General features: G+C 41.3%; 1 protein-coding gene and 1 non-coding gene across 3 annotated transcripts; one reads left to right on the top strand and one right to left on the bottom strand.

The window, feature by feature from the left end:
* The first annotated feature begins 2,483 nt into the window (after window positions 1-2,483).
* Window positions 2,484-2,643, top strand: LOC127532521 (U1 spliceosomal RNA). The gene has a single exon (XR_007939938.1). It is a non-coding gene; the product is annotated as a U1 spliceosomal RNA (small nuclear RNA).
* A 1,254-nt stretch (window positions 2,644-3,897) lies between these two features.
* Window positions 3,898-25,978, bottom strand: LOC110963209 (sentrin-specific protease 3-like). Of its 2 annotated transcripts, none has more exons than XM_051943699.1 (12): window positions 25,773-25,978; window positions 20,808-20,933; window positions 19,492-20,184; window positions 18,543-18,656; window positions 18,053-18,164; window positions 17,495-17,642; window positions 12,498-12,545; window positions 11,037-11,114; window positions 8,830-8,967; window positions 7,532-7,615; window positions 7,296-7,346; window positions 3,898-5,351 (listed from the first exon to the last, which is right to left on the bottom strand). In XM_051943699.1, exons 2-12 carry the CDS (start codon window positions 20,893-20,895, stop codon window positions 5,241-5,243), a joined length of 1,665 nt encoding a protein of 554 aa, XP_051799659.1. In that variant the 5' UTR covers window positions 20,896-20,933; window positions 25,773-25,978; the 3' UTR covers window positions 3,898-5,240. The 2 variants fall into 2 exon arrangements, with proteins under 2 accessions (XP_051799659.1, XP_051799658.1); XM_051943698.1 differs by having other exon boundaries at window positions 18,543-18,659; window positions 25,773-25,976.
* Window positions 25,979-27,616: the final 1,638 nt, after the last annotated feature.

Below are 27,616 nucleotides of genomic sequence, written 5' to 3' on the forward strand. Positions count from 1 at the left end.
TTCTTCTTTTTAAAAGACAATGACTTTCAATTATATGCTATGGATGTTTGTTTAATGAACTTTCATGCTAAAATCCCTTTTCAGCTTTAGGAGACCCTCAGCCGGAGACGTCTCTGCATTCCACAGATCAGATAACAAGTCGTAAAACTTTATGGCAGAAGGCTGGAGTCACCCTCTCCCTCTCTTTGACTGAAACAAAGAGACTGGAACTGAACTTAAAAACCTTGCCAAATTAATATTTCTGGAATGTATTTTGTGTTTACAGGATTACCAATGTCAATGGAAATCATTCATCATTAACATATCCGAAAATCAAGATTCTATCTTTCACAGAAGTCTAGGTACTAATTTGTGATGTTAATCATTTCTTCCCCAGGATACTATGGTTTGGAATGAATTCCAGTATTAACCTCTGAATTTCCTCTCCATTTAGGTTGAATGATGACCATTGTATTTACCTGTTACCAAATCTCTGACTTGTTGTTATATTCTCACTGTGATACATATTTTTAATGTCATAAACATATAGTTATGAATGAAATGATTCACATAATATGAACATATGTAATAATCTACACATTTAGGAACATGCCTGTCTCTTTCACACAACTGAAATATGGTGGAGAGATAGACAGATCGTGTTTTGCGCGTTTAATATCATATTTTAATCCATTCTGGACTCCTCTTTCTTCTCTATTTTGTGAGAACAAAGAGATTCCAAATTCCACCAGACTCGCGCCTAAAAGTTCTCTCTCTCCACCCAGGTCCTCCCCTTAGCTGGACCCACAGATAAAGTCAGCCGTAGCCCACATTTTACCCTCTCTTACCGACCCTCTCTCTTACCCCTCTTACTTCTTACCCCTCTCTTCCTGAGAGGCCAACCAAAGTCTCTCTCATTATTTTCTTACCTAAAGCGCGTTTTTCCTATCTTCGAAATTCCCTCACCATCTAAGTTTGTTAACTATTTATCTCTTAATATTTTTGTAACTTAAGGAGACATTTTGCTCACGTTAAGCCGAATTTTATTCGTTTAATCTGAAGAACAGATTCAGAACCAGCATTTATTTTTCTTAATTTTGACCGTTTTTCATCAACACCCATTTTTCTTGGCTAAAGCCTGAGAACCATCATTTTAAGCACTCAGCTGAGAACTCCGGAGATCTGCTGGATCAGGTCTTTGCATAGAACCGATCAACCCGCGGCAGGACATCTAGGCGGCCCTAACGACGACGCACCGCTCCGAACCTGCAGGTCCAGACCGTGTGCTGCGAATCTGAAGGCCTCGCAAGTCCCAGCCCCATGACGGTTCACTTCAATAACTCCAGCTGAGTTTGCTCTGATTCCATTCTATGGGTGATGTACTAACAGCTTGGTCAATTAATTCACTTCATCAATTTATTCTCTTACAAATCATTAGAATTCTTAATCCAAATTACCAGTTACCTCGTCAGGTTAGCTCTGGCTAATCCTCACCATATTTCCTTCTCTCTCACACCTACTTCCACATCTCTCACACATGCACACACCACACACACACTCCCACATTCCACACATGCACGCACACACACACATGTAGTCCTGCACGCACACACACACACACCATATCTACATTGTATATAGTTCACTTGTCATTATTTTCATAGAATAGTTAATAAATACCTCATTTTAGACCAAATTACAGTCTTGTGTTTCTTTGTGTAGAATGTGGTCAATTTAAACGAGGATTCAAGACTTTTTGATATGAGATTGATCAAAATTTTATGAATATTAATTTTTTTATTAAAATTAATATTTTTCCCTAGAGATCTAGGGTGGTGCCCCAATTATTAATAACGAGAGCAATAAATCATAACGTAGTACCGCTACAATGTTAATGTCTGATTGTGCTCTGAAGTGAAAGCATAGAACAAATAAACATGAAGTTAAGAAAAAATTTTATTCTAAGCTTTTGATTCATCAAAGTAGCCTCCTTTGGCCGATATGACAGCTCAACACACTCGTGGCATTCTTTCCACAACGGAAATCAAATACTCTTCAGAAAGTTCTTCCCAGCTCTGTTGTAGAAGTTCCCATAAATGTGTGGCACTTGTAAGTTGCTTTTTCTTCACTCTACTGTCCAGGTCGTCAGAAAACCAGCTCCATGGGGTTTAAGTCTGGAGACTCCATGTCTCCACTCCATGTTTTCAAGCTCACCATCTTTGTTCTTTTTTCCTAAGCTAGTTCTGGCATAGCGTGGACTGATATTTTGGGTCATTATCTTGCTGTAGGATGAACCGCTGAACAAATATGAACATACCAGAGGGTACTGCATGGTGCTGCAGAATGCTGTGGTAGCCATTTTGGTTCAGGGTACAAACAACCTCATGCATAATGCTTTGGTGCAGTTGCTGTCAGGGCAAGACCCAAGAATTATGCGTTTCAGGCACTGTGAGCCAGGGCACTGCATGTGGAGATGGGGCCCCTGGGTTCACCCACACCAAGTCATACTTACCTGGCAGGGGAGATACCATGATCATCAAGGTTCACCCAGGTTGAGGCCCAGCCATTGCACTCCAGCAGGCTGACACCTACAAATTCCCCAAATGTGGGAATCTCGACTGCATAATTTCTGGTAGTGGGGGACTGCGTTCGCGCTCTCCCCTGACTGGTCTGTGAAAGTGAGGTTGTGTGGGCCCACTGGTTGCCTGACTGAGAAGTGTTGCTTGTTGCCAAGTGAGGATGTTTGGTGCTAGTTGATGTTGCTGCTGTTGCTTCACCTGTTCTACCCACACACAAGCCTGTTTCAGGGCTGCTTTCAAACAGTGTCCCTTAGCTGTCAGTCCAGTGGTAATGGGGAATCGGGTGTGGCCTGTGGAGGTGACCATCATGAATTGTGCTCTGTTTGCACCGCGTCTGTTCTTTGTGAAAAGCGTTGGTGCTATGCATTAAAATGCACAAGCAGGAATGTTCCTGGTGGAACAAAGAATGTCTGCAAGGCCATTTTGAGTGGTTGTGTAGCCGTGCGACTAACTGGTGGCCTGTCCAGGGTGTCTGCCGCCCCTCTACCCCTCTTCCTTTCTATCTCTTCTATCCCTCTCAACCTGCCTTCCAGCAGGCAGATGGGTCCCCCCACATAAAGAGCCAGGTTCTGCTCAAGGTTTCTTCCCTGTTAAAAGGCTGTTTTTCTTGCCACTGTCACCTTGGGGCTTGCTCTGGGAGTCAGGCATATGGGTTCCGTAAAGCGTCTTGAGACAATTTGACTGTAATTGGTGCTATATAAATAAAATTAAATTGAATTAAAGATGCATGTGTTTTATTGCTTCTTGTTTCATGTGATGTTTTTAGGATAACCTGATTACATATTGGGAGTCAAAAGGTCAAGTCTAGTTTCATGTCAGTGACAAAGTCAGAAAGCTTGATGAGAAACACTTCACTTTTTTTGTGCTCTTTTTGCCCCTGTTGAACATGTGGCTTATACCAAAACCCATCCCAAAGTAGTCTCAAGTATTAATGCAGAAAAGGTACTCCTGAGTATTTTCAAACAACTTTAGATTCTTGCCGATGCACTAATCTGCAGTGTGGTTGTAGATGTCGGGCAAATGTATATGAGCGTGTGTCCAAGAGGAAAACTGTTACAAATTTATTGGGTAGTTTCAACATAATGCATAGGTTCTATAAGGTGAATTATGTATTTTTATTTTATAGACTGATTTGCAAAGTAATATGAAATTGTGCCTCGTCAAAACTGACATGGGGAAAAATGTTTTTCCATCAAAATGTAGTAAAACATTTACATAAAATGGAATTTGTCAGAGTACAAGTACCTCAATTCTGCACGTAACGTATGACGACACTGAGGGATGATATTCTAGCTCGTAAAAGCACACCCAGCTGAGCATTAACAGAACACACAATCACTCGTTTGCCACGTATTTTTTATTTTTAGCAACCATAATGCATTGTAGAAGATATATAAAACTGTCAATTCTGTTGCATCAACTCCTGAAAAGAAAAAGGAAAAAAAAAAAAGCAAAAACAAAAACACAGAGCTATCCACAAATGTGTCTTTTATTATAAAAAGAAGAGATTATTAACTCCATTGTGGACATACTGTGCCTGCTGTGTCGCGGCTGTGGTCCTCACCAAAATGGCTTTTTCAAAAACATACTAACCAGGAGATCTGTTTTGTACCTACTCCAAAAAAAAAAAAAAAAAATCCGTAGTCCTCTTTGAACACCAATTGTTTAAAGCAATAAGCATATCACCACATTTACTGACAGCAATAAAACACATTAAAAAGATAGAAGCAATGTAAAGACTCCCCCTTTTTTGGGCCAATATGTCATTCTGCTTGTTTGGGCGGCATCAGATGTAGATCCTTTCTCCTCCGTGTAGTCGTTGAATTTGTATTTCTGGAGCGTGAGGCAGAGGCAGAGAAGTTACTGGCATATGGGCCAATGTGTGTTGTGCTACATGGATGTGGACGTTCGAATGCCCCTTTGGAAAATACACAAGAAAATCCATTTCCTGGCAGCATTAACGACGCATTCTAAGCTTTAATTCCAGCATGAGTTTAAATCCAGTTAAACAAACTGGTGGAAACTGCCCCTAAACAGATGACATCATCCGAATAACAGCCTGTAGCATGGAGTATTTTATTTTCAGTGCCAGTATTTGTTATTGATGTTGACAGAGCATGGACTGGATGGATGAAAAAAAATAAAACTCACTGGTACCATTTAACCACAAGTTTACACAGATTGGTCCAAAACATTTTGCCATCACCCCATGCTACCTCTGCGCTCAATGTTCAAGGCAGGTTACACGAAAGTAGAGGTCAGGTTGTACTTAACTGTGGCCTGAATTGTTTCCATACCTTCCTGATATTTTTCATGCTCCCATTCAGACTGAAAAATAAGTGGACAACGATAGGATGGATAATTAGCACATTCCCAAAAAGGAAGCTAGTCTTGGCCTCTGTCAACCACAAAGGAATAACCATGACTTGGAAATTAAATCAGAGTTTTCAAAGGGTGAAGAGAGGGAAGCAACGACAGACAAAACAAAGTGAAACAATGACATCACATACTGTATAAGTAACTCCTCTGGATGTGGGCAGAGAATTTTCTTTTTTTTTGAAGTCTCTCCTTTTGAAGCCAATCGTTTGCTTCACTCGTCTGCTTCTTGTTGTATCACTGTCCCTCTGTCTCGTTAGGGTTAAGGGAGGGAGCAGGTGGAAAAGGGTGGGTGGGGATAGCAGGTCACAGGGTAAGCTTGCAGTGACACAGTTCTTTGTACATTTGCCGCCTGAGTCGGGGCATATCCTGCTGGCCAAAGCCGAACGGTTGTCCTAGCGCCAGACACTTGCAGTACTGCAGGATGGTGGAGGGTATATGAGGGCATAAAGAGAAAGAAGTTACTGACAGGCAAACAATAGATTCACAACAGCACATATGCAGCAGTGCCTCAACACTGTCTTTAGTCTGTAGGTGTGTTTTCCTATGGTGCTGAGCGATCAGCTTCTTTGATGCTAAACACACTCCATTGGGACCTTAGCTCTGATGGCACACATTCACCATAAGCTTCTGCAAAGTCACAGCATTTATTTATGTCCAGGGATGCGTTCATTGTCTGTCAAGATCTTATATTGATGAGAGAGTTCGACCGCTGCTGCTCAAAGTCTTCTCCAGAACATCCCAAAGATTTTCAAAGGGACTGAGGTCTGGACTCTGTAGAGGCCAAACCATGTATGAAAATGACTTGTCATGCTACCTGATCCACTCATTCTCAATGTGAGCCCCATGAATCCTGGCATCATCATCTTGGAACATGCCCATGTCATCAGGGAAGAAAACCTCCACTGATGTAAAGACCTGGTCATTCAGTATATTCAAGTAGTCAGCTGAACCTGACCAACCCCAGATCATAACCCTAACCCCCACAGGCTTGTAGGCACTAGCCATGATGAGTGCATCACTTCATCTGCCTCTGTTCTTACCCTGATGCCCCCATCCCTTTGGAACAGGGTGAATCTGGACTCATCAGACCACATGGCCTTCTTCCGTTGCGCCAGAGTCCAATCTTTATGCTACTGAGCAAACTGAAGCCTCTTTTTCTGATTAGCCTCACTGATCAGTGGTTTTCTTAGTGCTCCCGATCCTTTGAGTTCCCTTCGCATTGTGTGTGTGGAAATGCTCTTACTTTCACTATTAAATAGCCGTGAATTCACCTGTTGATTTCCTACGATCATCTAAGATCAGGTTTTTAGAATGCGCTGGTTCTTCAATATATTTTAGTAGTTTCAGAAATCTCCTTAATAGTTTTCTTTGCTTGATAATTTGACCCTTCTGAGACAGATTAACATCCTTTCCTCAGGATATGTCTTCTGACACGCTTGTTCAAGAAAATCAGAAGCTCCTCAGTGCATCAGTTAGGGTTAAATAAGATGTTGCAGCTCAAACGTATTCATCACTGCACTAATTATCCAATGGAAGGCTCTGACCTATTTGCTTAGTTAAATCCAAGTGGCGACTTCTTTTCTGGACAGGCAGTGTATGCTGGCTACAAAACTACTACAAGGCACCTGCGTCTAGCCAATCACTGAGTAGGTTAGCTATAACAACACCAAGCACAATAAAAACTAGAAAAGCACTCAGAGTGCAGACCTCCGCCAAGGATAGAGAGGAAAACAGGAAACCCATGCAGTAAAGGATCACGAGCTGGAATCGAACCTGCGTCTCTGACACAGTTCTGTTTATGAATCACCTTCTTAACCAGTTGAGCTATCGGGACACCTTGCTCCAATTTGTTGGACGACATACTAACCTATGATGTTTTTGTCCTATTTTGGACCACATACTAAAACATACTAAAAAATTCAAAGTGATCCAGAATCCAGGATCCTTTCCAGATTGCCACCAAAATTAAATCAGCTCTTCCTCTTACCATAGTCTACATCCCCTCATAATTTCATCTGAATCTGCCCAGGCGTTTTTGAGTTATCTTGCTAATAGACAGACAGACAGACACACAAATGCCGGGTGTCACATAACCTCCTTGGCAGAGGTAATAAGGCAGTTCTAGCCTACTTGTGCAAAATAGGCAAATATGGACTGGCAAGCATTAACAGTCTAAAAGCCTCCTGCAATGTGTGGACAAATGTTTGCATGGTTCTGGCGTGAAAAAATGATCTTGCACAGAGGCCTGAATCAAGATCGATAATACTACAAACTCTGTTCCTAACATAGAACAGTAGTGTACGTTCTAAGGTTGTAAAAAGACATTGATTTGCACAAATGTGGACGTGAGAAACTCACCTGTAGCACAAAAGCTCCACAGTCACTGTCATTGTTCTGACGACCCACATTCTGAAACAACACATTTGCATTACATACATTAGCAACATGCAGCACAACTGTATGGTAATGTATGTACGAGCTGCACCAGAAACAGGCAACTTTTTGTCACAGTGAACATTAAATTGGATTTTATTTTTTAAGAAAGCTTTGTGAAAGGAGTATTCTGTATATGTCAGCCAGTCAAAGCATTTTACCATTTTGAAAAAGCCTTTCCATCCCGTCAAAAAGTCTTGCTGGTCTTTTTTGATGGCTTCGGCTTGCAAATACTTAAAAATATGCTGGAATCAAACAAAAAGATTTAATCAAACATAGGTTCAACATTTTCAACAAAAAAATACATGAAGTCTCTTCGCATCATTTCATTTTTACTTCCTAAAATGTTTTCACTGTTCTGCAAGTACAAAAACATGCATGGTAAACCTGTAGCCAATAGACTATTGACTGAAGTTTAGAGAAATAAAAGTATATTGATTAGTGGGACAGCTGCAGATGGCGGCTTTCAAATGGGATCTTTCTGGATGGAGTTTGCATGTTCTCCCTGTGCATGCGTGGGTTTTCTCCGGCTTCCTCCCACGGTCCAAAAATATGCTGAGGTTAATTGATGATTCTAAATTGTCTGTAGGTGTGAATGCGAGTGTGATTATTTGTCTCTATGTGTAGCTCTGTGACAGACTGGTGACATGCCCAGAGTGTCTCCTGCCTTCACCCCAAGTTAGCTGTGATAGACTCCAGCCCCCCGCAACCCTAATGATGATTAAACGGTGTATATGGATAACGGATGGATGATTAGTGAGAGCAAAATACAGTTTAACAACGTATTTGTGTAGCTTTTCAGTCATCCAACGTCATGGTGGTCCGAGGAGCTTCATTAAAAAGCAACTAAAGGAGCTCCTTCAGATAAGAACTTTCATCCCTCATCCAAGAGATTCTTGAAGAACGTAAAAGAGGAATCTAGTTGCTGAAGCTCCTAGGATTACAATGACAAAACACGCACAGCTGGTGTGAAATCCTGAGTCAATCAGCTGCACAGCCCTCGGTGTAAATTCATGCTTTCCACATCTGCATCGGTATGAGTGACACATTCTGGCATCCACTCAAATCTTTGAGGGTTCATAAGGGTTCGTCCACATGCAGGCTCAAATTTGTGACCATGTCAGCTGCATGTGTGCCTGGAAAAGAAATGGTGCACCCAAAAAATAAAATAAAGTGTGGTATGAGGAGATTCTCGGTCACCCAGACCTTTATCATTCATCATTAATAGAGTTGGAATTAAAGTATTCGCTGAAGAATGTTAAAGGAGCTTTGATCTCTGCATGCTTTCCACTGATGTAGCCCAAACTGTAACTTCTCCAAACTGGTTTCCTTTAATTAGGATTACTTGGCAAACTAAGTAAAAAGCTAAAACTTGAAAACAACAAGTGAACAGAAAAAAAACATGTTTTCTTTCTTCCAAAAAGAGAAGTAAGAGCGTAGTGTTGCTGCCCAGTCCTACCTTTGGGCAGCGTCTGTTGAGGGTCCGCTGAGAGTCAAAGTAAGTGATGGCACGACGAGGAATGTCTACACTGACCAGCGACCAGTGGACCTCTAGGTGGATGGGGATCAACAACAGATCCTTCTGAAAGATGTCGACCTGATTTAAAACGGGGCACAAAAGAGAGGTGCAGACGAGGTAGTTAAGTCGAGACAATAGAAGTAAATTTAGCCTGACATTCATTACACATAAGAAAAATGATGTTTGCTTTAGAAAAAGAAAAACAACACTTCATTGTTATGCAATCATCAGCTCCATACATGGTCCAAGAATCTCAAAAGTCTCAGAATGTAGAGTAACCCTGGTACCGGGCTGAGGAGGAGGACTGACCCTTCTCAAGTGATTAAAAGTGCTGCACATTTTAACTATTTTTTGGGTCATTTTTGGGTTTATTTGACAGGTTAAGTTGAGAAGCAAACAGGAAAGTAGGGTAGAAGAATGAGGGGCAGACCTGTAGCAAAGGGCCGTGAGCTGGAATCAAACTCAGGCTGCTATGCCCCGGTTTATGGGTCGCCCAAAAAAACCAGCTGAGCTATCTGGGTGCCCAAAAACAATGCTCCAGCTTTATGTTTTATATTCATTTTATTTTTGAGCTATGGATGGGTACAATGGTCAGTTATGCCAATACAGTGACATGGGTCAAAGTTGTGTTGAAACACAGCATCTCTAAAAAGTATTAACCTCCTTCTAAGGTTTCCTATGTTATCGCTTTTAACAGGGATGGGATCAGCAAGTTCTGATTCCAGCGGAAAGTTGTTGACGGGGGGGGGGGGGGGGGGGGGGGGGGGGCAGCGACTTCCAATCGCTGGGCCGTTTACAATCGTCGTTAACAAGCTATCGTTAACGTCGTTACCATCTCGCGGGAGTATCAGCGACAAAGTGTTCAAACTTGAAATGAAATCAGCGGACATCCGCGGTAAATTCCCATCCCTGAAAAAAAGCGGAATTCCGCGAATTCGCGGAAAAATCACATCCCTGTTTTAAACACTGAATCATGGTCAATACATTCAGGGTTTTTTTTACTTTTTTTTTTTTAGAACAATTCAAAAAACAGACTGCCTCATGTCAAAGTGAAAATAGATTTCTACAAAGTAACACAAAGTGGTACAAAATGGTGAGGCGAAGAGCAGCTACACCTGACAAACAGGCTAGGAACTTTGTTGTGTGGCTTAGATGCCGTTTTAAAAGCACTGTTCTGATTTTAATGACATGGAAACAGAAATAAATTATAACACGGTTGGTTTTTCATGCTTACACTCCAAAAGATGCCCAAGACCTACACTCTTTACCACAGCAATGGGCTGCTCATCCAGCATGATGAATTCAATTACTTTGCATTTTTTGGGCTCTGGTCAGGAATTTTCTCTCTACTTTTAAAGTATTTTCCAGGATGTGTTGCTTTGGGGCAGCCTTTGCATGAGATACAGAAAGGAACGCGCTGAGCTCTGGTAAGTATTCACTGTTTAGGAACTCTATCAAACTGGCAATATTAAACACACCAAATGCTTGCATTGCTGGTCTTACAAGTGACTGTTGTCATTCTATATTCTCTTCAAAATATTTTCACATTATAGACATTTTCACCGCATTTGTGCTCTCCCTTTACAACACCTGTGTGACAGCAGACTTAACAAAGAATCTGGGTAAAGTTTATACTCAAAGCAAACCGACACCAGCCAGTTAAAAACGCTTTGATTGGCCTTGATCACGTTCTTTGAGTTCAGATCAGAACATTCCTCATTCAAAGGGTAATGCTGTATTCAGTTTATGATACAATCCTAAAGGAATCAAATCAAGCTTTGTCATCGTTAAAAACTGCAACTTAGTTTTGAATCAGGAATTTGTTTCTCTCTACAACCCGACATTTACACCTTTTATGTCTTTGTCAGCTCATGTCTAGCGGTGGATAGTGCTCTGCTATTTATCCAGCTTTGTAAACAGATCAGGTCATACTTGCTATTTAGGGAAATATTTGTGATTCGTTATTGAGACTATTTAAACGCCAAGCCTTAATAGGACGTTTGCTTACTTTTCTTAACCTACTTTGAAATGACAAGATGGGTACATATCTATATTAAAAATGTGCCACGCTAACCTTAACTTGAAGACAACTTATATTACAAATGAACTGAAAAGGATTCATTGAGTAGCTAGGTCCATCCACTTACATTTTTTGTCCACCGTTTCACTCCTTCATAGCCTTTAGTCCTCAGCTTATCATAAAAGAAGCTGTTGAAAAAGTGGACCTGAGGAAGAGACAGAAACTGTTTTCAAAGGCTCTGAATGACAACTTCACAACACGACACAATATATCAGTACAGATTTACGTAGTTCATTGTCTAATAGCCAAATAAAAGCAAGAAGGTCAACCCTGTTTATGGGGTTTTTGGACATATCGGAGTATTGATAGTTGTTTTCTTGAAATTTAGTCTAAATATTTTTATCAGTTAAGTGTGTATAACTCACTCACCATAGACTCGGTTGGGTTTCAGCAGTCAGTCCTAATTTGGATCTGGTTTCCCATCTCTAAAACGTCTGGATTTGCTAAGTTTCAACGTGAATAATCTTTACTCAAGTCACTTAATGTAATCTGTAGACTGTTCACGACTGAAAGGACACATTGCTCAGGACTGTAGCTCTACAACTGTGAGCACTTTTTTTGTAGTTTATTGTCGAAATGTCACGAGAACTGAAACTTTGGTAACACATTATTGAAAAATCCTGAAATATTTTACTTTTTCATGGTATATAAAAGGTACAGAGGGTTGAGTTGAAGCCGTTTAGCATCCATTACTGTTACAAAGACAGGTTGCGGTTTGACTCTAAACCACATATCCTGTGACTCAGAAGTTTAACTAGTGTGTCAAGTTTAAATCCTGAAGGAAACCTGTGTGAACTCAATAATACTTTTGCTTTAAAGGCTGTATAATGCTTAAACAGCTGTGTGGAAAAAAGAAGTAGACTTTTTTTGATGGGCAAACATTTGATCCTCTTTGAAACACCCCATAAGGAAAATTAGATTTTTCATTTATTCATTCAAAGGAAATACACAGCATACTTCTTTGGACATGTGCCCCTTTGGTTCCAAAGGCTAGTATTGCCTCCTTTGGCAGATGCCTCACATTATCTTCAAGCACTCTTGGATATGATAGAAAACTTCATAGCTGTATCGATGATTGCAGTTTGCCCAGTCAAAGGGAAAATGAAGCAAAACCATAACAGCATTCATAGCTGCTATAAGGTTCTTCTCCTAAACAGCTGTTTTTGTTCTGCACCTGAGCACATTATTCTCTGCTCTTTGCCTAGAGCTAAACTGGCAAAAAGTTCTCTGACGGGGTTTTTTTTGGAAAGCAAAGACTATTTCCTGACATGCAGATCAAGTTGGTCCACAGAGTTTTGGATCGTACAGGCTTACAATTTGACACCAACAGTTGTGATTTACCTGTAGATCCTGCGATAAAATTTGGGGATTCTTGGAAATGTATTAATTGTTAATCTGTTGTTGGATTGAATTTGCTGGTGTAGCCAATCCTGGACAAAATATAGATGATTGACCTTACAGTGGAATGATCTATTTTTAACTACCTGGGGACCTTTATACGTGTGAATGTGTTGGTTTATTTTCTTACCTTCTCTGGCACAGAGTCCATGACCAGATCACCATACATGTTCATAACCTAAATAAAGCACAAAAAACAAGGATGCGACGTGTAAACAAACAGTCAGTAGCTACCAAAAGATACAGTGGCTTTTCTGCTTGGCGATTACACATGGTGATGCAGGGTTCAATTTTCTTCCTTGAATTCATTTTGCACATTATATCGCCCGTGTTCCACCAGAATGGTTATTTCTGTTGCACAGCGCGCTCACTTCCATTTTTAATGCTGTCACGCGCATGCCGAGTGTGGAATCCAATTACAAATAACTGATAGAATACTCAACAACGAAAATAATCAATAGCTGCAGCCCTGTCTGGAACACACAAAGCTAAAGAGCTAGCCTAGCCGCGCTAGACCCATGTTCTGAAGACGCAAGGGTCTAGGAACTCTCGACAGGGAGGGAGGCGGGCTAAAAGGTTGTCTTTCAAATCACTCTGCAGCAATTGGGTAGGTATACAACCAATCAACGCAACGAATAGGCTGACATAGTTCCTAGAGCACCGGCGGATTGTGGCTAAGTCCCATTAGCTTCCCAACCAGCGGAGCCAACTGGTATATTAAGGATTTGCCATATCCCGTCGGCATAAGTCCAAATACGTCTTTCTTCTCAATGAAACACTTCAGTGCCGTCCTTTGTTTATCTTTCAAGTTGAATTTTAGCTTCAAATCTTTAAGGGCTGTGGCCAAAGCCGAGTCGAAAGATAACGGTTTATTGTGCGCCGGTTGTTTCTGTCAGAATCGTCGCGCCTCTGTCGTCACTTAGTTACGCCCGCCTTCTGACTCTACACTTCATGGTGATTGGTCCGGCCAGTTTTAGGAGCATCCAACCTCGAGCCTTATGGAGGGTAACTGGACCCACCCTGGCAGAGAATTAAATTCGTTGCCGTGGGTTGTCTAGCGCGGCTAGTCTACTAAAGAGCATCAGCAGGAACAGACTGTCAAGGCCACAGAAGAAATAAAAATACTACTTTAGGTGCCTGCACCAGCTAGAGCGTTCTCAAAAGAAGGTTGCATATGCGACCATTTTGCTGGAAATTTGTACTTTCATGTGATGAGTCCAAATTTAAGATTTTTGGTTCCAACTGCCGCATAATAATAAATAAAAATACTGACAAATTTTCTGCTTAGAAGTAAAGATGGAGAGGGATATTATTTGCACAATGTACTTACATGTGTTTGATATCTGTTCACAGAGGAGCTTAAAATTCTTACATAATGTTGGACACTTTAATGAAACATGTTTTGTGAGCAAAGTCTGCTTTATGAGTAGGCACTGCCCACATCGCTTACCTAAGTGATCAAAACGTCAGATTGAGTTTATGAATGCACCCATTTAAAGACTCAGAATCTATTTTTGTTAAAAGTTGCAGCTATAATCAACCAGCCCACTCCTCCCACAGCTACCGGGGGTTCAAGCCAAACTCAAGCCCTTCGGCATTGGCAGCTGGTGGGAAGATGATAGAGGAGAGGGTGAATGGTTACCACCCAGCTGTAACCAGGTTCACAGTAGCAGGACTGAATCTGTTTGTGACCGTGGAGTCTAGCAAATAGTGTCAAACTCTTTGTTTTATATTCCAAACACAACAATAGTGCCAACACAGCAATGTGTTCAAGATTGCTTGAATAATTCATGACATTTTTCTTCTAAATCGAGTTACAAGTTTTTTGAATTAAATCACAAAAAGCACAGAAAAGAATCCTGGTAATGTAGCAAACTGATACATTTAATCGATGGTAAAAATAGATAAAGGTGCTGGCCAGTGGTTAACAATTTGCATCCTGAGTATATGGTGAGGGAGAAATAGCCCACATATTGTCACTACTATTACATGTCACCAGACTCATCCTTTGTTACCGTTTGCCAGACCCCCATCTTACCTACTGTTGCCCAACTGCCCTTTTGTTCTGTTGTCTTACCCTCGATTGAACTATACGCAAATTAACCACTGTCTACCTTAGTATTTACTTACAACCCCCCAACCCTTCCACTGAAATATTCCTTCTGTTTTACCCTCTGTATTTGCATACAGCCCCTCCCTACCCTCTGATCCATCCTCTGACATTCTTATAAAATGGGAAATCTCCAAATGTTCTGGGCCGGCTTACCTTCACAGGCTCATGCTCTGTGTTGGTAAGCCCACCGTATGCCGGAATACCAATAAAACACCCCACTACAACAAACTTTGCAGAACCAAGAGTGAAATTTCCTCAACAGTAGTCACCATCTACACTCAACAAAAATATAAACGAAACACTTTTGTTTTTGCTCCCATTTTTTTAGGAGATGAACTCAAAGATCTAAAACTTTTCCTTTTATTGTGGGCAGTCTAAGGCACACCTGTGCACTAATCATGGTGTCTAATCAGCATCTTGATATGACACACCTGTGAGGTGGGATGGATTATCTCAGCAAAGGAGAAGTGCTCACTATCACAGATTTAGACAGATTGGTGAACAATATTTGAGAGAAACGGTGATATTTTGTCTGTGGAAAAAGTTTTAGATCTTTGAGTTCATGCCATAAAAAATGGGAGCAAAAACAAAAGTGTTGTGTTTATATTTTTGTTGAGTGTATGTAGGGAGGTCCTCAGCAAATATAGCAACACCAGACACAGTCTAAGCGCTATTAATTACGACACAGCGGTTGCTGAATTAAACCATGTCTGATATATGTTGACTATAGCACTGAACAGACCCACATTTTAGTGACAAATTCATAGTATACGTACCATATTTTCCTAAATGAATAATTAAAAACAGCTTCTTTTTTTATTGTGATACATTGCTCTATTTCCATTTAACATATTAATACAAATTATTATTGCTGAATATTTTTTGTCACCATAACTCATATTTGTCTTATGCCTGTTGTCATTTTGACAAGCTGCACTTAAGGAAAATATATATTAAGTAGAAACTAAAGTTTTAACACTATAAAACAGCTGTCAGAAATCTGTGGAAATGCCACCAATCTTCAGTTGGCTCTCATCTGTCTGACACAATGTATGATGGTACATTTTGCTTGGTAAGTGACCATCGGCTGCACACTACTTTTCTCAGTGCACTGTGGAATGCCTTGGCTGCACTCTATAGGGTGGAACAATTGTAACCTAACAGTCGGACAACATAACAACATGGTCAACACACTATATAGTGTAGCGACTAATTTCCTACACAGCCCTGGTCTATTGTTGCATAATTATGCATTACACATCACTTGGTGTGTTGCAAAATCTTGTGTGAATGATAAATATTACATGTGTACCTCAGCTCTACGTCTGAAAGAAGCCGTGAAGAACATTAATGAAATAAGAACTTATGTTTCAATCAGGCATGTCATTGGGAAATTACCAAATAAGTGAATCCTTGGAAGCGAGGGAGCGGAGCAACTGGGGGGGGTGGGCAAGAAACTTTTGAAATTTAAAGGCTGAAATGGTGCATTCTGGTGAACTCTGACACCTAGAATTCTTTAAACATGAAGGCTTAAAAAAATGTCTGTATGGGACCTTCTAGGCACCCTCCAAAAACAGCACAAAGTCATGTTAATGTGATGAAACCAAATATTTATACTGGATTCAAATTTGAATGAGCCACATGAAGTCATCACTATGTGTGCTTTCCGATCGACCATGGGAGTGAGCCTCTTCTGTTGATGAACTTGTGGGGCAATGCCACTGGGTTTTGCACGTACACACTACTGATCCCGTATGTTAGGGTGACCATACGTCCTCTTTTGCCCGGACATGTCCTCTTTTGAGAGGCTGTCCGGCCTGTCCGGCCGGCGTTTATAAAGTCCTTCAAATGTCCGGGTTTTTGAACTGAAAATTTTTCACGCGCGAGCTGGAAGTGTGTCCTCTCTTCAGAGAAACAGAATATGGTCACCCTACCGTATGTTTGGTCCTGTTGTCGCGTCTTTTCCCTCCGCCAGGTGAAAAAATTGCTGGGCATTTGGTGGTTAGAGCGCTTTTCGTACAATTTCCTGGCATGATTTTTCGTTTTCATGTGGTCTATCAGTGCTTGGCATCCTCTGTCGCTGTATTTTGTCTCATCGTCGCACACCATGCACCTCGCTTTCCCAGCTACATCTAACTTTCGATAATGCTCTCCAATCGTTGTTTCCAACTCGTGCTTTTGGTGCGTAAGCTTCATGGATTTCGCCAACCACTCCCAATTCCACTTGACGCGACATCCATCGTCCACTTCCCTTGCTCTATTCTCCTCTTTCCTGTCAATAATTCTAGCCATATTCCTCTTTCTCCTTGTCCTCCTTCTTCGCGCGACCACACAAACTGCCTTCCACTCTCGTAAAATGATAGTTCTCGCGTTACCGAATTTGAACACGATGTACGTGAAAGTAAACATTGCAAGCCAGCGCACTGCTGACAACTACGTGCGATCCAACCCTATACCCCTTACACCCCATATTTTTTTTCTCATCGAATTTGGGCGATTCACGTTGGGTCTCAACATTGATACCTCGATACGCGAATTTTCGCGGATCCGTGACCAAATAACCGAATGACCGATCAATGACCGAATGCGGTTTGATAAAGCCAGCAATGACCTATATTCAGCATCTGAAAAGGGCTTATTAGTGACATTACTGATTTTTTTTTTACTTTGAAGAGAATACAGTGAATCACAAACTGTGTGGATTTTTAAAGCCCATTCTGGTTGGTTGGAGGTGTCACTATAATGTTGAATGTAGGAAGGGCAGGCCAAAAGCCCACCGAGTAATTCTGAATGCACTGTCTGACCATCAAGTAATGAATCCATTAATGGTCCCATCATCCGTCATAATGATTCCTGGGTTTTGCTGTTGTGCATGTTGATGTGACTAACTAGGACAACAGGAGTAAGTGAAACACAGTTAATGAACTGTGTTTGTATCTTCATGCTACGACAAGTCAAAATGCCTTGAAAAGTCTATTTTTTTTCATAATGTATTCAGTTAGAGCATGTTGTACCTGGTCGTTGAGCCAGTTCTGTCCATACAGAGTGCCCAGGTCATCCATTGTCAGAACATGGCGCTTGTAGTTGACTCTGAATGTTTTAGCCATGGCTGACCCAGACGAGCGCTGGAAGGATTGTATTAGATGTTGGACCACTGCTTTCCTAAAGAAGAACAAATCAAACACGTTAATATCTTGGTAACTTATTTACTTAGTAATTTACCTATATAATGCCAGTAATAAAACTGTGACTGCACACTGCATACGTGTATTTTGGATAACGGAAGAATGGATGACAGACATTTAGACAATGACAATGCAGTCTGGATTAACCTAAATAAGTTTCAAGGAATCTATAAGAGTGTTGAAATTTTCAAATTGCATTTATTAATGAATTTAGACTTTGCTCGCTCATCTCTATAGAGCGTCTTGTCTTAACCAACCAGGAAAGTGGGAGAAAATGAAGCCTCTATGCCACACTGTCATTCTGAAATCATTCTATCCATGTCTTCCTTTATTAGTTTAACACCATATGGCCACACCCAGAAGAAAGGACCAAGCTCCATTTCTGACCTGTGTGGCTGTGAGAAGCTTTCGCTGAAGATGTCCTGAAGTTTCTCCAAGATGTCATCCACATGGATAGGGATTAAACTGCCATACTGCTGTAGAGACTCTTCAAGAATACCTCAAGACAGAAGACATAAAAAAACCTTACAACAACCAAACAAAAGTGTTCATTCAAGACAAACTATTTCATTCTAATAATTTCTTAACTGTGTTATTTTAAGATGTGCTCAAAGTATCTAATGAAAACAAAAGGCCTTTCTGAATAATTTCAGTGTCCACCTAAAACAGATCTATTCAAATCCACCTAAAACAGATTATTTGATTGGCCTGTACTGCAAGAAAATAGTGTTAAAAAAGCCAACGGGAAAAAAAAACATCAAGCAAATCTTTGGGTAATTTCACAGTGAATGAAAAACACGTCTAAGACATTTAAACCTGTTAGACATTTAGTTTTAAATGTATCTGACTGACAGTGAAAAAGAGTGATGATCCATACCACTCACACAACTTGTATGCTCCTCAGTTAGGGCCAACTCCGCTGGTTTGACCTCCACTTCCCGTCTTACTCTCTCCTCTTGCTTGTCTGCAGAAGACCCATTTATCTGCTTTTCTGCTAAAAACAAATAAATAAATCGCACATTTTTATGCTTATTTGTACACAATATTTTTCACATAATTGTTACATTGTTACATACATATCTATTAATGGTAACTGAACACTTAAAGTTGATAGGCGCGCTTAAGTTTCGCAAAATCTCAGTAAAGAAGTTGGGGGGGAAATGTATTGAGGGCTGAGAAGTAATTTTAACAGTGTTTTACTGTCACACAGTTGCTGCTAAATATCTTACTGAGAGCAAGCTAAGAGAAAAAGCTTTTAAAGTCCTGTGACAGAACTAGACAGCACCTTTTTCACTACTCCAACTTATCTGCTATGATTAACATGTTACCTGCTTCTGACTCAACTGAATTCCACAATTAAACCGGTGAACAGCTGATCTAAAATTAACGTAAAACATCAGTGTTCCTTAAGACGATTTAACCACATTACAGGCTCATTCTGCTGACATTCTATATTTTTCTTAGATTTTAAAAAACACATCACTCAGCCACAACATTAAAATGAGTGACGTCCCTTCATTAGCGTGAGCATACACATTATTTTACTGTGTTCTGAATAAATCTCATATACACTGTACTGCTGGCAGAAAAACAAGAGAACCAACTGTATCTTTTTCCTGCATTGTAGCTTCCCAGAAATTGACTATTAAAATAAAATGCCCCGCATATTTCTGAGCTGTAAGCAGAACGGGTAACTCTTTAGTAGGATGTAATCTACTTCGGTCTGAGAGTTATGGAAGGGGTAGGGAAGTGAGAAAGCACTGAGATAAACTAACATGTTTTAGAGCTACAAAAAGAAAGAAAAATATGCAAGTGTACGTGAATACCTCTTTCCGACATGATGTACTGTTTGTCGTTGCCATCATCCTCTTCTTCACTGTATGATGACCGCTGATAGCTTTTTATCCTCCTCTGCTTGCCGTACAGTTTGTGCCTTTGCCCTCGCCGGCTCCGTCGATGTCCTAGTGAGCTTATCCACCGGGCTCTCTGGCGCCAGCTCTTCCAGTGCTGGGCGAGTCGAAATCCATGGCCTCCACGGGCTCGCAAACGCTGCAAGCGCCTGAGCCTCCTCAGTGCATTGTACCTACTGAGGTGGGACCTAAACAAGTCCCCTGCTTCTGCCTGGGAGATGGCATCCTCTACAGTGGCTACACCAACTTTTTCTGCTTTCTGTTGTGGTCCATGATGTTGGTGTTGTTGTGAATGAGGGTAGTCGCTGGACTGGAAGGGAAAATCTGGAATCTCCCACTCCACATCCTCCCGGTTTCCGTCTTCGTCTACCTCTTCTTCATCGTCGTTGTTTTCCCAATCTTTGCCTTCAAACTCACACATTTCTTTCCCATCCAGATTGTTCACTTCTTCCTCATCACCTATGGCCTCTATGCTGCCCATCCCGTCTTCCTCCTCGTCTCCATACTCGCCTGTCCACACTTTTTCTTTCTGCCCCAATCTGAGGTGCATGGGGCTGGAAACACTGTGGCCTGACACTGGGACTATGAGGTGGTCTCCAGGAATCCCACCTAAATGCAAACATGAGCAGTGATTAAATATATCAGCTGTGGAAATCCATGTACCACAATGACCCAAACACCTTCAGACTTTTTACATCCACCAATCACTATTGGAGTTCATTTAGCAAACATTTAGAGTTAAGACAGAAAATGAACTAAATCTGGTGGGCTTTGAAATCACAGAGCTAAGCCTCCATACACAAGTCAATAAATTACATCATTATAACTATAAAACTTATCTAGGGTGTGTCTGCGTTAAGGCTAGTCTTTTTAAGTACTTCAAGATGCTTGAAACTATCTAAGTACCATGAAAAATGGTGTCCAAGTGTTGTTTTCAAGGCAAATTAGTGATGACAACAAACACCAAATGGGCATATATTTCCTTTTCATACCACATTTTGTAGGCATTCTCTCATTCCAAACATTTCATTATAAAAAGTTAAGAAATTTTGATGGTCAAACAGAAATAGCTCCAACAATGTGATGACTTCAGTTGGAGTGACCCTAGATAGCAAAGCATGGGCAAAAATGCAAGGCATACTTTGTCACCCATGACTTGGCTCACTGAATTACCACCTACACAGTAATGCATAAAACTACACGCTTAACTTAATGAAACGTAAAGCACCCACCTCCTCCTGTGTCGTCCTGCCCCACAGCAGTCAGACCCAGATCTCCCTGCCAGCGGTTCTGGGCCAGGCTACCTCCACTGTCTCGCATTATCCACGAACAACCCACGACCTGCGCCAGCTCGTCACCTACAAACAACAAAAACAGTTGTATAATCGCACAGTCAGCCTACAAACATTTTAGAGACTCTTATTTTTATTGCAGGTATGGACATTAGTCTTTGATCAGTGCCTGCTTGCTGTCATTACAAAAATCTTTCCTTTAATTAACACAGCAGCAATAAATATCATCAGCTTCGCTTTGCTAACAGGCTACGTATCACAGACTTAGTTACTACAAGCATACATGTACTCACAATTTAAGTTTCTGCATAGAGTCTAAGGATGGGGATCAAATATTCGGATACCAAAATTAATATCCGGATACTGCCGTAGTGAACGAATATTCGGATATTCGGGATATTTGGGTCCAGCCCTAGTGTTTATGAGGCGACCAGAGCACTCGGGACAGTTAGACAGGTTTTATTCATAAAACAGAATATTATGCAGTGTGCTTCATCAAAGCGTCCAGGATTATATAAGAATTTGAAGATCAACCTTGAACAGCAATAAGGTATTACGAGTATTACTTACGAGTATAAAATCAATGCAGGACTTTGACAGTATTTTTACTTTAACAGTTTAGTGAAAAAAAAAAAAAAACAGCTCAAGTACTTCCTCTACCACTAACACCAACAATTATTAAGAAAATAACTGAAAAATAAAGTAAGAGAGAGTTCGTCTGCAGCCTCCAAATCACTAAAGCCTGCTGCTCTGTGCTCTGAAAGTGAATCAAAAACTCTTAAATGATGTTCTGAATACAGACTGAATTTATGAACATAGTCACGGTTAAACAAACGGCTGGAGAATGCTTACTTTTAATCAGTAGCCTATGTTCACATATTTTAGTTAACACCATGTTCAAGCTGCTAGCAAACATAACACACATGATTAGTGAGGCATGAAGTACGAACTCAGCAGTCAAACTGAAGCCCCGTCCACACGAAGACGAAACGAGGTCTAAACGCATAAGTTTCTTGCCGAATCTCCGTATCATCCACACGAAGACGGCGTTTTGGGGGTCTGTAAACGATCATTTTTGAAAATGGGTTCCAGAGTGGAAAGATTTTGAAACGCCGTTTACGCAGCTCCGTATGTACGGGCGATCCGCTGCTTTTCAGAAACGCTTGTGTCATAGTTTCATAACTTCATTGACATGCATGCGCCACATGCAGCCACGACAACAACAATGGCGGCGTACAGTGTAGCAAATGTGCTGATGAAGCTCTCTGTTTACAACTTTTGCCACAAGTGTGCATGCCCACAGTTTTTTTCTTCTGTTTGCACGTGTTTCCATCATATCATTACAGCGCCCCTAGAGGTCTGGCATGTGTTTTACAGCGTTTCCATGCGTATCGAGTGCATTCGTGAAGACGTACACATTTTCTGAGACGCCTTCGTCTTTATGGCGATCGTTTTTGAAACTGTTCAGCATTTCGTCTTCGTGTGGACGGGGCCTGAGTGTTTCTCCGTCTGTATGTGATGAACTTTTACTGAAAGTATTGACAGATCATGCGTGCTTCTGCTGACATGCCAATGACTTGTCATTTTTGTAGTTTAATCACTCTACTGAACGTTCAAAACCTGTTTGCTGCTGTCTGAGCCTGCAGCTCAGAAAATGAAAAATATGTCAATATTTGATGTATTAGCTGTTTTGAAGAACCATTTGAAAAATCCAAAACTACCAATAGTTGTTTTTTTGTGGTACAGCTTGTGATACCTGCTGATGTCATATATATATGCGTGGAGATAGATAGATAGACAGATAGATAGATATGAAGTATTTGTGTAAAGAAAAAAGGGAGTAAATTCTGGGCTACAATGACTGCTGAATTATCTGATCAAAGCAATTTCTGTTAGCCACCTAGCAGCATTTACTCCAGCCTGCACTGTGAAATGTTCAGAGAAGGGAGCATTGGTAATTTCTACCGACTATCAGCAAGTTTTCCGTAACAATGGTGGTATGATTCTAAATAATGTGCACATGAATACCAGGAACCAAGGAATCCTACCAGAACATTACATCAGAAAGAGATGATCTCTGCTATTCACTGCACCTGTCTGCAGTTTTGATGCTGCAGCTGATTGGTGTAAATAAACTTCTGACAGCAATTGTTTGGATCCAAGGGCGCATCAAACGGACGTCTCGTACTGAAATGAACGCCACATGTCCAATGGTTTGGGACAAATATAAGAACTGCTACAGCCCCATCCTGTGGCTGTATTTTCTGCAGTGAAGACATGTCACACAGTGTAACTCAACTGCTCAATGATGTGTTTAATTTTCAACTGAGATCATTGGTACAGACAAACAAACTACAACAGGCTTTGGATAAACAGACAACACCTGTATGTAGGGTATATTCATTGTTGATTTTGGTCTTTCATCTTATTAGGAAGAATTTTATCATTTTTTTGGCAACTAAACTGGGGGATGCTTTCTCTTTTCATGAGCTGCAGGGCAACGCAATGTCCCTAAGGTCTCTATTCGAAGGAATATACGCATCTGTTCAACTGTTCCTGTCCATTTTCAAAACAACAGCATTCGTGAGCAAAGAGGGACCAGAGCTTCAAAAATTAGGAGATGAATAACCACCCACAATAAACGCTTATAGAGCCTTCCCATTCATTGCAAAGAATCGCGAATATGTAACTTTTGGCATGAGCAGATTGAACCCTGCTATGGAACTTGACAGATTTCTAGTAGGGCTGGCCCGAATAGTGGTTTCTGGCCTCCGAATATTCGGCCCTGTTAAAGACGAATATCCAAATATTCGCTCCGCCCCCTAATGTCCGACAGGGGGGCGTTTGGCCTAGGGTCACTTAGAAATGTCCTTATTATTGAAAGAAAAAGCAGATTTTTACAGTGAAGATAACATTAAATTACTCACAAATACAGTCCAGACACTCAAATGACTAGTCTAGCTGGAAGAAGCTGATTCTTAATGGAATATCTACATCGGGGTACAGAGGAACATTTCCAGCAACCATCACTCCTGTGTTCTAATGCTACATTGTAAATGGTTGTATTTATATCGCGCTTTTATCCAAAGCGCTTTACATGATCCATCACATTCACCCATTCACACACACACACACTGACGGCGGAAGCTGCCACACAAGGCGCTAACCACGACCCACCAGGAGCAATTAGGGGTTCAGTGTCTTGCTCAGGGACACCTTGACATAAGCTCGACGGGCCGAGGATCGAACCGGCAACCTTCCAGTTACAAGACGGCCGCTCTACCCACTGATCCATGCCGCCACATTGTGTTAGCTAATGGTGTTGCAAGGCTAACTGATGATTAGAAAACCCTTGTGTAGCACTCTTGCAGCTAGCATTAGCATTTAGAATTAGCACTATCAGGTTTGGAGAGTCTATAGGTAGAGTTTCTTTGTTAGTTTTAGCAAATGGCACTAGTTATTCAGCATCTTGCACTAGCTCACTGGTAGCACCAGCATTGATCACTACCTGGAGCATCTCCCAAACAGGCCTGGGTCAGCTGAACGTGGTAGTGCTGGATTGTGTAGGTGAACTGGCACTAGGGGGGTGAATGTGGGATGCCAGAGTTCACTGCCTAGCCTCCTGGAAGTGTTGTGGGACTAACTAGGCAAAACACTGTTGAAGGGAGGATTCCACCAAATGAACCCCAGAGATCTGTTAGGAATCACTGTTCATTGGTGTGTATAGTGATGGGTCAGGAATCCTCGGTCCTTCATAAAGTGCACATCTTTCTTGTTTGGAGCACAAGTGTCTTGTGTTTAAACTAACTGCAATTATGTTAGCACATGAATAAAAGTTTGAGTTTTCATTGAAAACAGGAAATTGTCTGGATGACCCCAAACTCTTTGAACAGTAGTGCAGAAGATGGCATATTTCTCTCTGCTGGATGATAGTGTATGTAGTGTTTCTACGAATAAAATGTGCATCTAAAGTATTACTTCGTATTGGATGAAAACGTAATTTTTGTGGAAACACCCACCACATTTATGACTGGAGTTATCAAGTCCAGTCCACCTCATCGCAGTACAACTCAAGTCAGCCAATAACAATGAAACAAGTGTCACAGCTACCTCAAAATGGCATCATTTTCTCAATATATGCAGGTTTATAAAGGCAGTTATAATCAACTCCCAAATGAACATTAATATTTTGCAAATTAATAGCCCCATGGGGATCGCTTTAATCGTTGTTCAAACCTTCTGGATTTACCTCCTTTTGATAACAAAAGTAAATAAAATAAAGTACAGGCAAATCACGAGATTAGTCACATTGTGTCCTCCTCATTCAGAATACAAGTACTGGTCCTGAGAAGCTGCTTTATAAACACCGGCTCTCCACTGACCATGTGCATTTACGCCAAAAACACGTACTTTACCTTGCTAGCAAGACTGAGTGGACTGTATGTAGACAGCTACGGTAATAACTGGGTGAAATTGCATCTTTAATACTTAATCTTCTATGTCCTACTCCCTCTACAGAAATGATTTTTCGATAAAACTGCTATGTAATGACATGCCTTGCAGGAAATAGTCCATACCAAGGGTATCTTGTGCGCTACCAGAACCGCCATCAGTTTCACCACATAACATAAGGATGAAGAAAATTCACAATAATCGCAAACCATGTAGTAAAGTAGCTATAGGCAGCTAACGTCACAGCACCGCCATTAGCAACAATCTGAACTGGCTAAAATTGCAAGAGTTGTATAATTATTTGTTGTCTAACAAAATAGCTAACATGTTAGCTGTTAGCCATGTTGTCCTCGGCTAGCTAGGCGCTATGTAAGCAGATACCATGCAAGCAACAACGAAATAAAAAGCCCGGCTCGTGCACAGTGTAGCGAGGTGTTACATTTTGGTGCTTACCCTTAGCCCGCAGATTTATATAAAGGTCCAGCTGCCTCCGACTTAGTATCGAGCGATGTATTTTTGGATTCGGTACGAACCAAAACTAAGTGGTGCTAAACCTCATTCAATGAAGTCAGGTGTGGAGCAGCCAGATGTCGCCCTTGTTTTTCTTCTTCTTTTTCCTTCTTCTTCTTTTTCGGCTTCTTCTTTGCCTTTTTTCTGAGTGAGATTGAGATCCAGCTTTTTGGCTCATTACCGCCACCTTCTGGACGGGAGTGCGAATGAGAGCAGCTGCTCAATCAGTTCTCCTGAATCTCAGGCCAAGTCCAAGCCATGCCAGAACCACCTTAGGAAAAAATAAGGCCAAGCTTTATTGATCCCACAGTGGGGAAAGTTCACTGTCACAGCAGCTCCAAAAGTACAAAGGTATAAAGACATGTAGTGGCAGCACAGTCTCCAGATTTAAACCTCATGATGCTGGTTTGGGATGAACTGAAAAAGTGAAAGCAAAGCAACCTACAAGTGCCACACACTGATGGGAACTTCTGTAACAGAGTTAGGAAGAACTTTCTGAATTGTTTTTTACTTTCATTGTGTAAAGAATGACATGAGTGTGTTCAGCTATTATATGTGCCAAAGGTGGCTACTTTGATGAGTCAAAAGTTTAGCATACATTTTAGTTTCTAAATTCATTTTAAGCTTCATTTATTCTATGCTTTCATTTCAGAGTACAATGAGACATTAACATGCATAATTTTCAAAAGAAAACTGGAAAACTTGGGGAAAAGTCGTGCTACAACTGTTGACTGGTAGGGCATATATATAGATCTATCCATCCATCTTCACTTTATCCTCACTAGGGTCACAGGGGGTGCTGGAGCCTATCTCAGCTGACTCGGGGGAAGGCAGGGGACACCCTGGGCAGGTCGCCAGTCTGCCGCAGGGCTCCATATACAGATGAACAATCACACTCACATTCACACCTACAGGCAATTTAGAGTAATCCATTAACCTCAGCATATTTTTGGACTGTAGAAGGAAGCTGGAGTACCCGGAGAAAACCCACGCATGCACAGGGAGAACATGCAAACTCCATGCAAAAAGATCCCAGGCCGGGTTTTGAACCAGGGATCTTTTTGCTGCAAGGCAAAAGTGGTAACCACTACTCCACTGTGCAGCCCTATATAGATCTAGAAAATAATATATATACAGAGTAGTGCAAAATGCCATTTGACTGAGTGAGAACAGTGAGAAAAAACAAGAATAGAGCAAAAATATTGTACAGGTTTGGTATTGTACAGAAAGTTGATAAGAAAAAAGTCAGGAGTATTTTAGCTGAAAATGGCTCAGCTGTTTAGTAGGATGACGGCAGTGGGGAATGAGCTGCTCTTGTGTCTGGTGGTTTTTGTGTACAGGGCTCTGTAGCGCCTGCTGAAGAGTAAGGGTGAGAACAGTTCATGTCTAGGGTGAGTGGGGTCTCCGATGATGTCTCTGTCCTCTTCCTGGTTCTAATGGAGTACAGTTCCTGGATGGAGGGTGGAGAGGTTTCAGTGATGTTTTCTGTAGTCTGTTTCTGTCCCGCTGTGTGGCTGCTCCAAATCAGAAGCCACAGACTTAACGACTGCAGTGTAAAACTGGAGGTCTGTCTCTCACTTCAGGTCTTGATGGTGCAGGGGAGCGGTGACGAGGGCTATCTCCTGAAGTCCACTATCATCTCCACAGTCTGCCGCACCAAATCACCAGCCACTCAACCTCCTGCTGATATCCAGACTGTTTGGTCATCCTGCAGCTTGAGGTGTGATGGGGGCTGTTGGTGTGGTTGTGATGTTAATGAGAGCTGGACTGTGGTGGGTGAGGGGTGG

The sequence above is a fragment of the Acanthochromis polyacanthus genome, chromosome 23 (assembly GCF_021347895.1).
Source record: "Acanthochromis polyacanthus isolate Apoly-LR-REF ecotype Palm Island chromosome 23, KAUST_Apoly_ChrSc, whole genome shotgun sequence".
NCBI lineage: Eukaryota > Metazoa > Chordata > Actinopteri > Pomacentridae > Acanthochromis > Acanthochromis polyacanthus.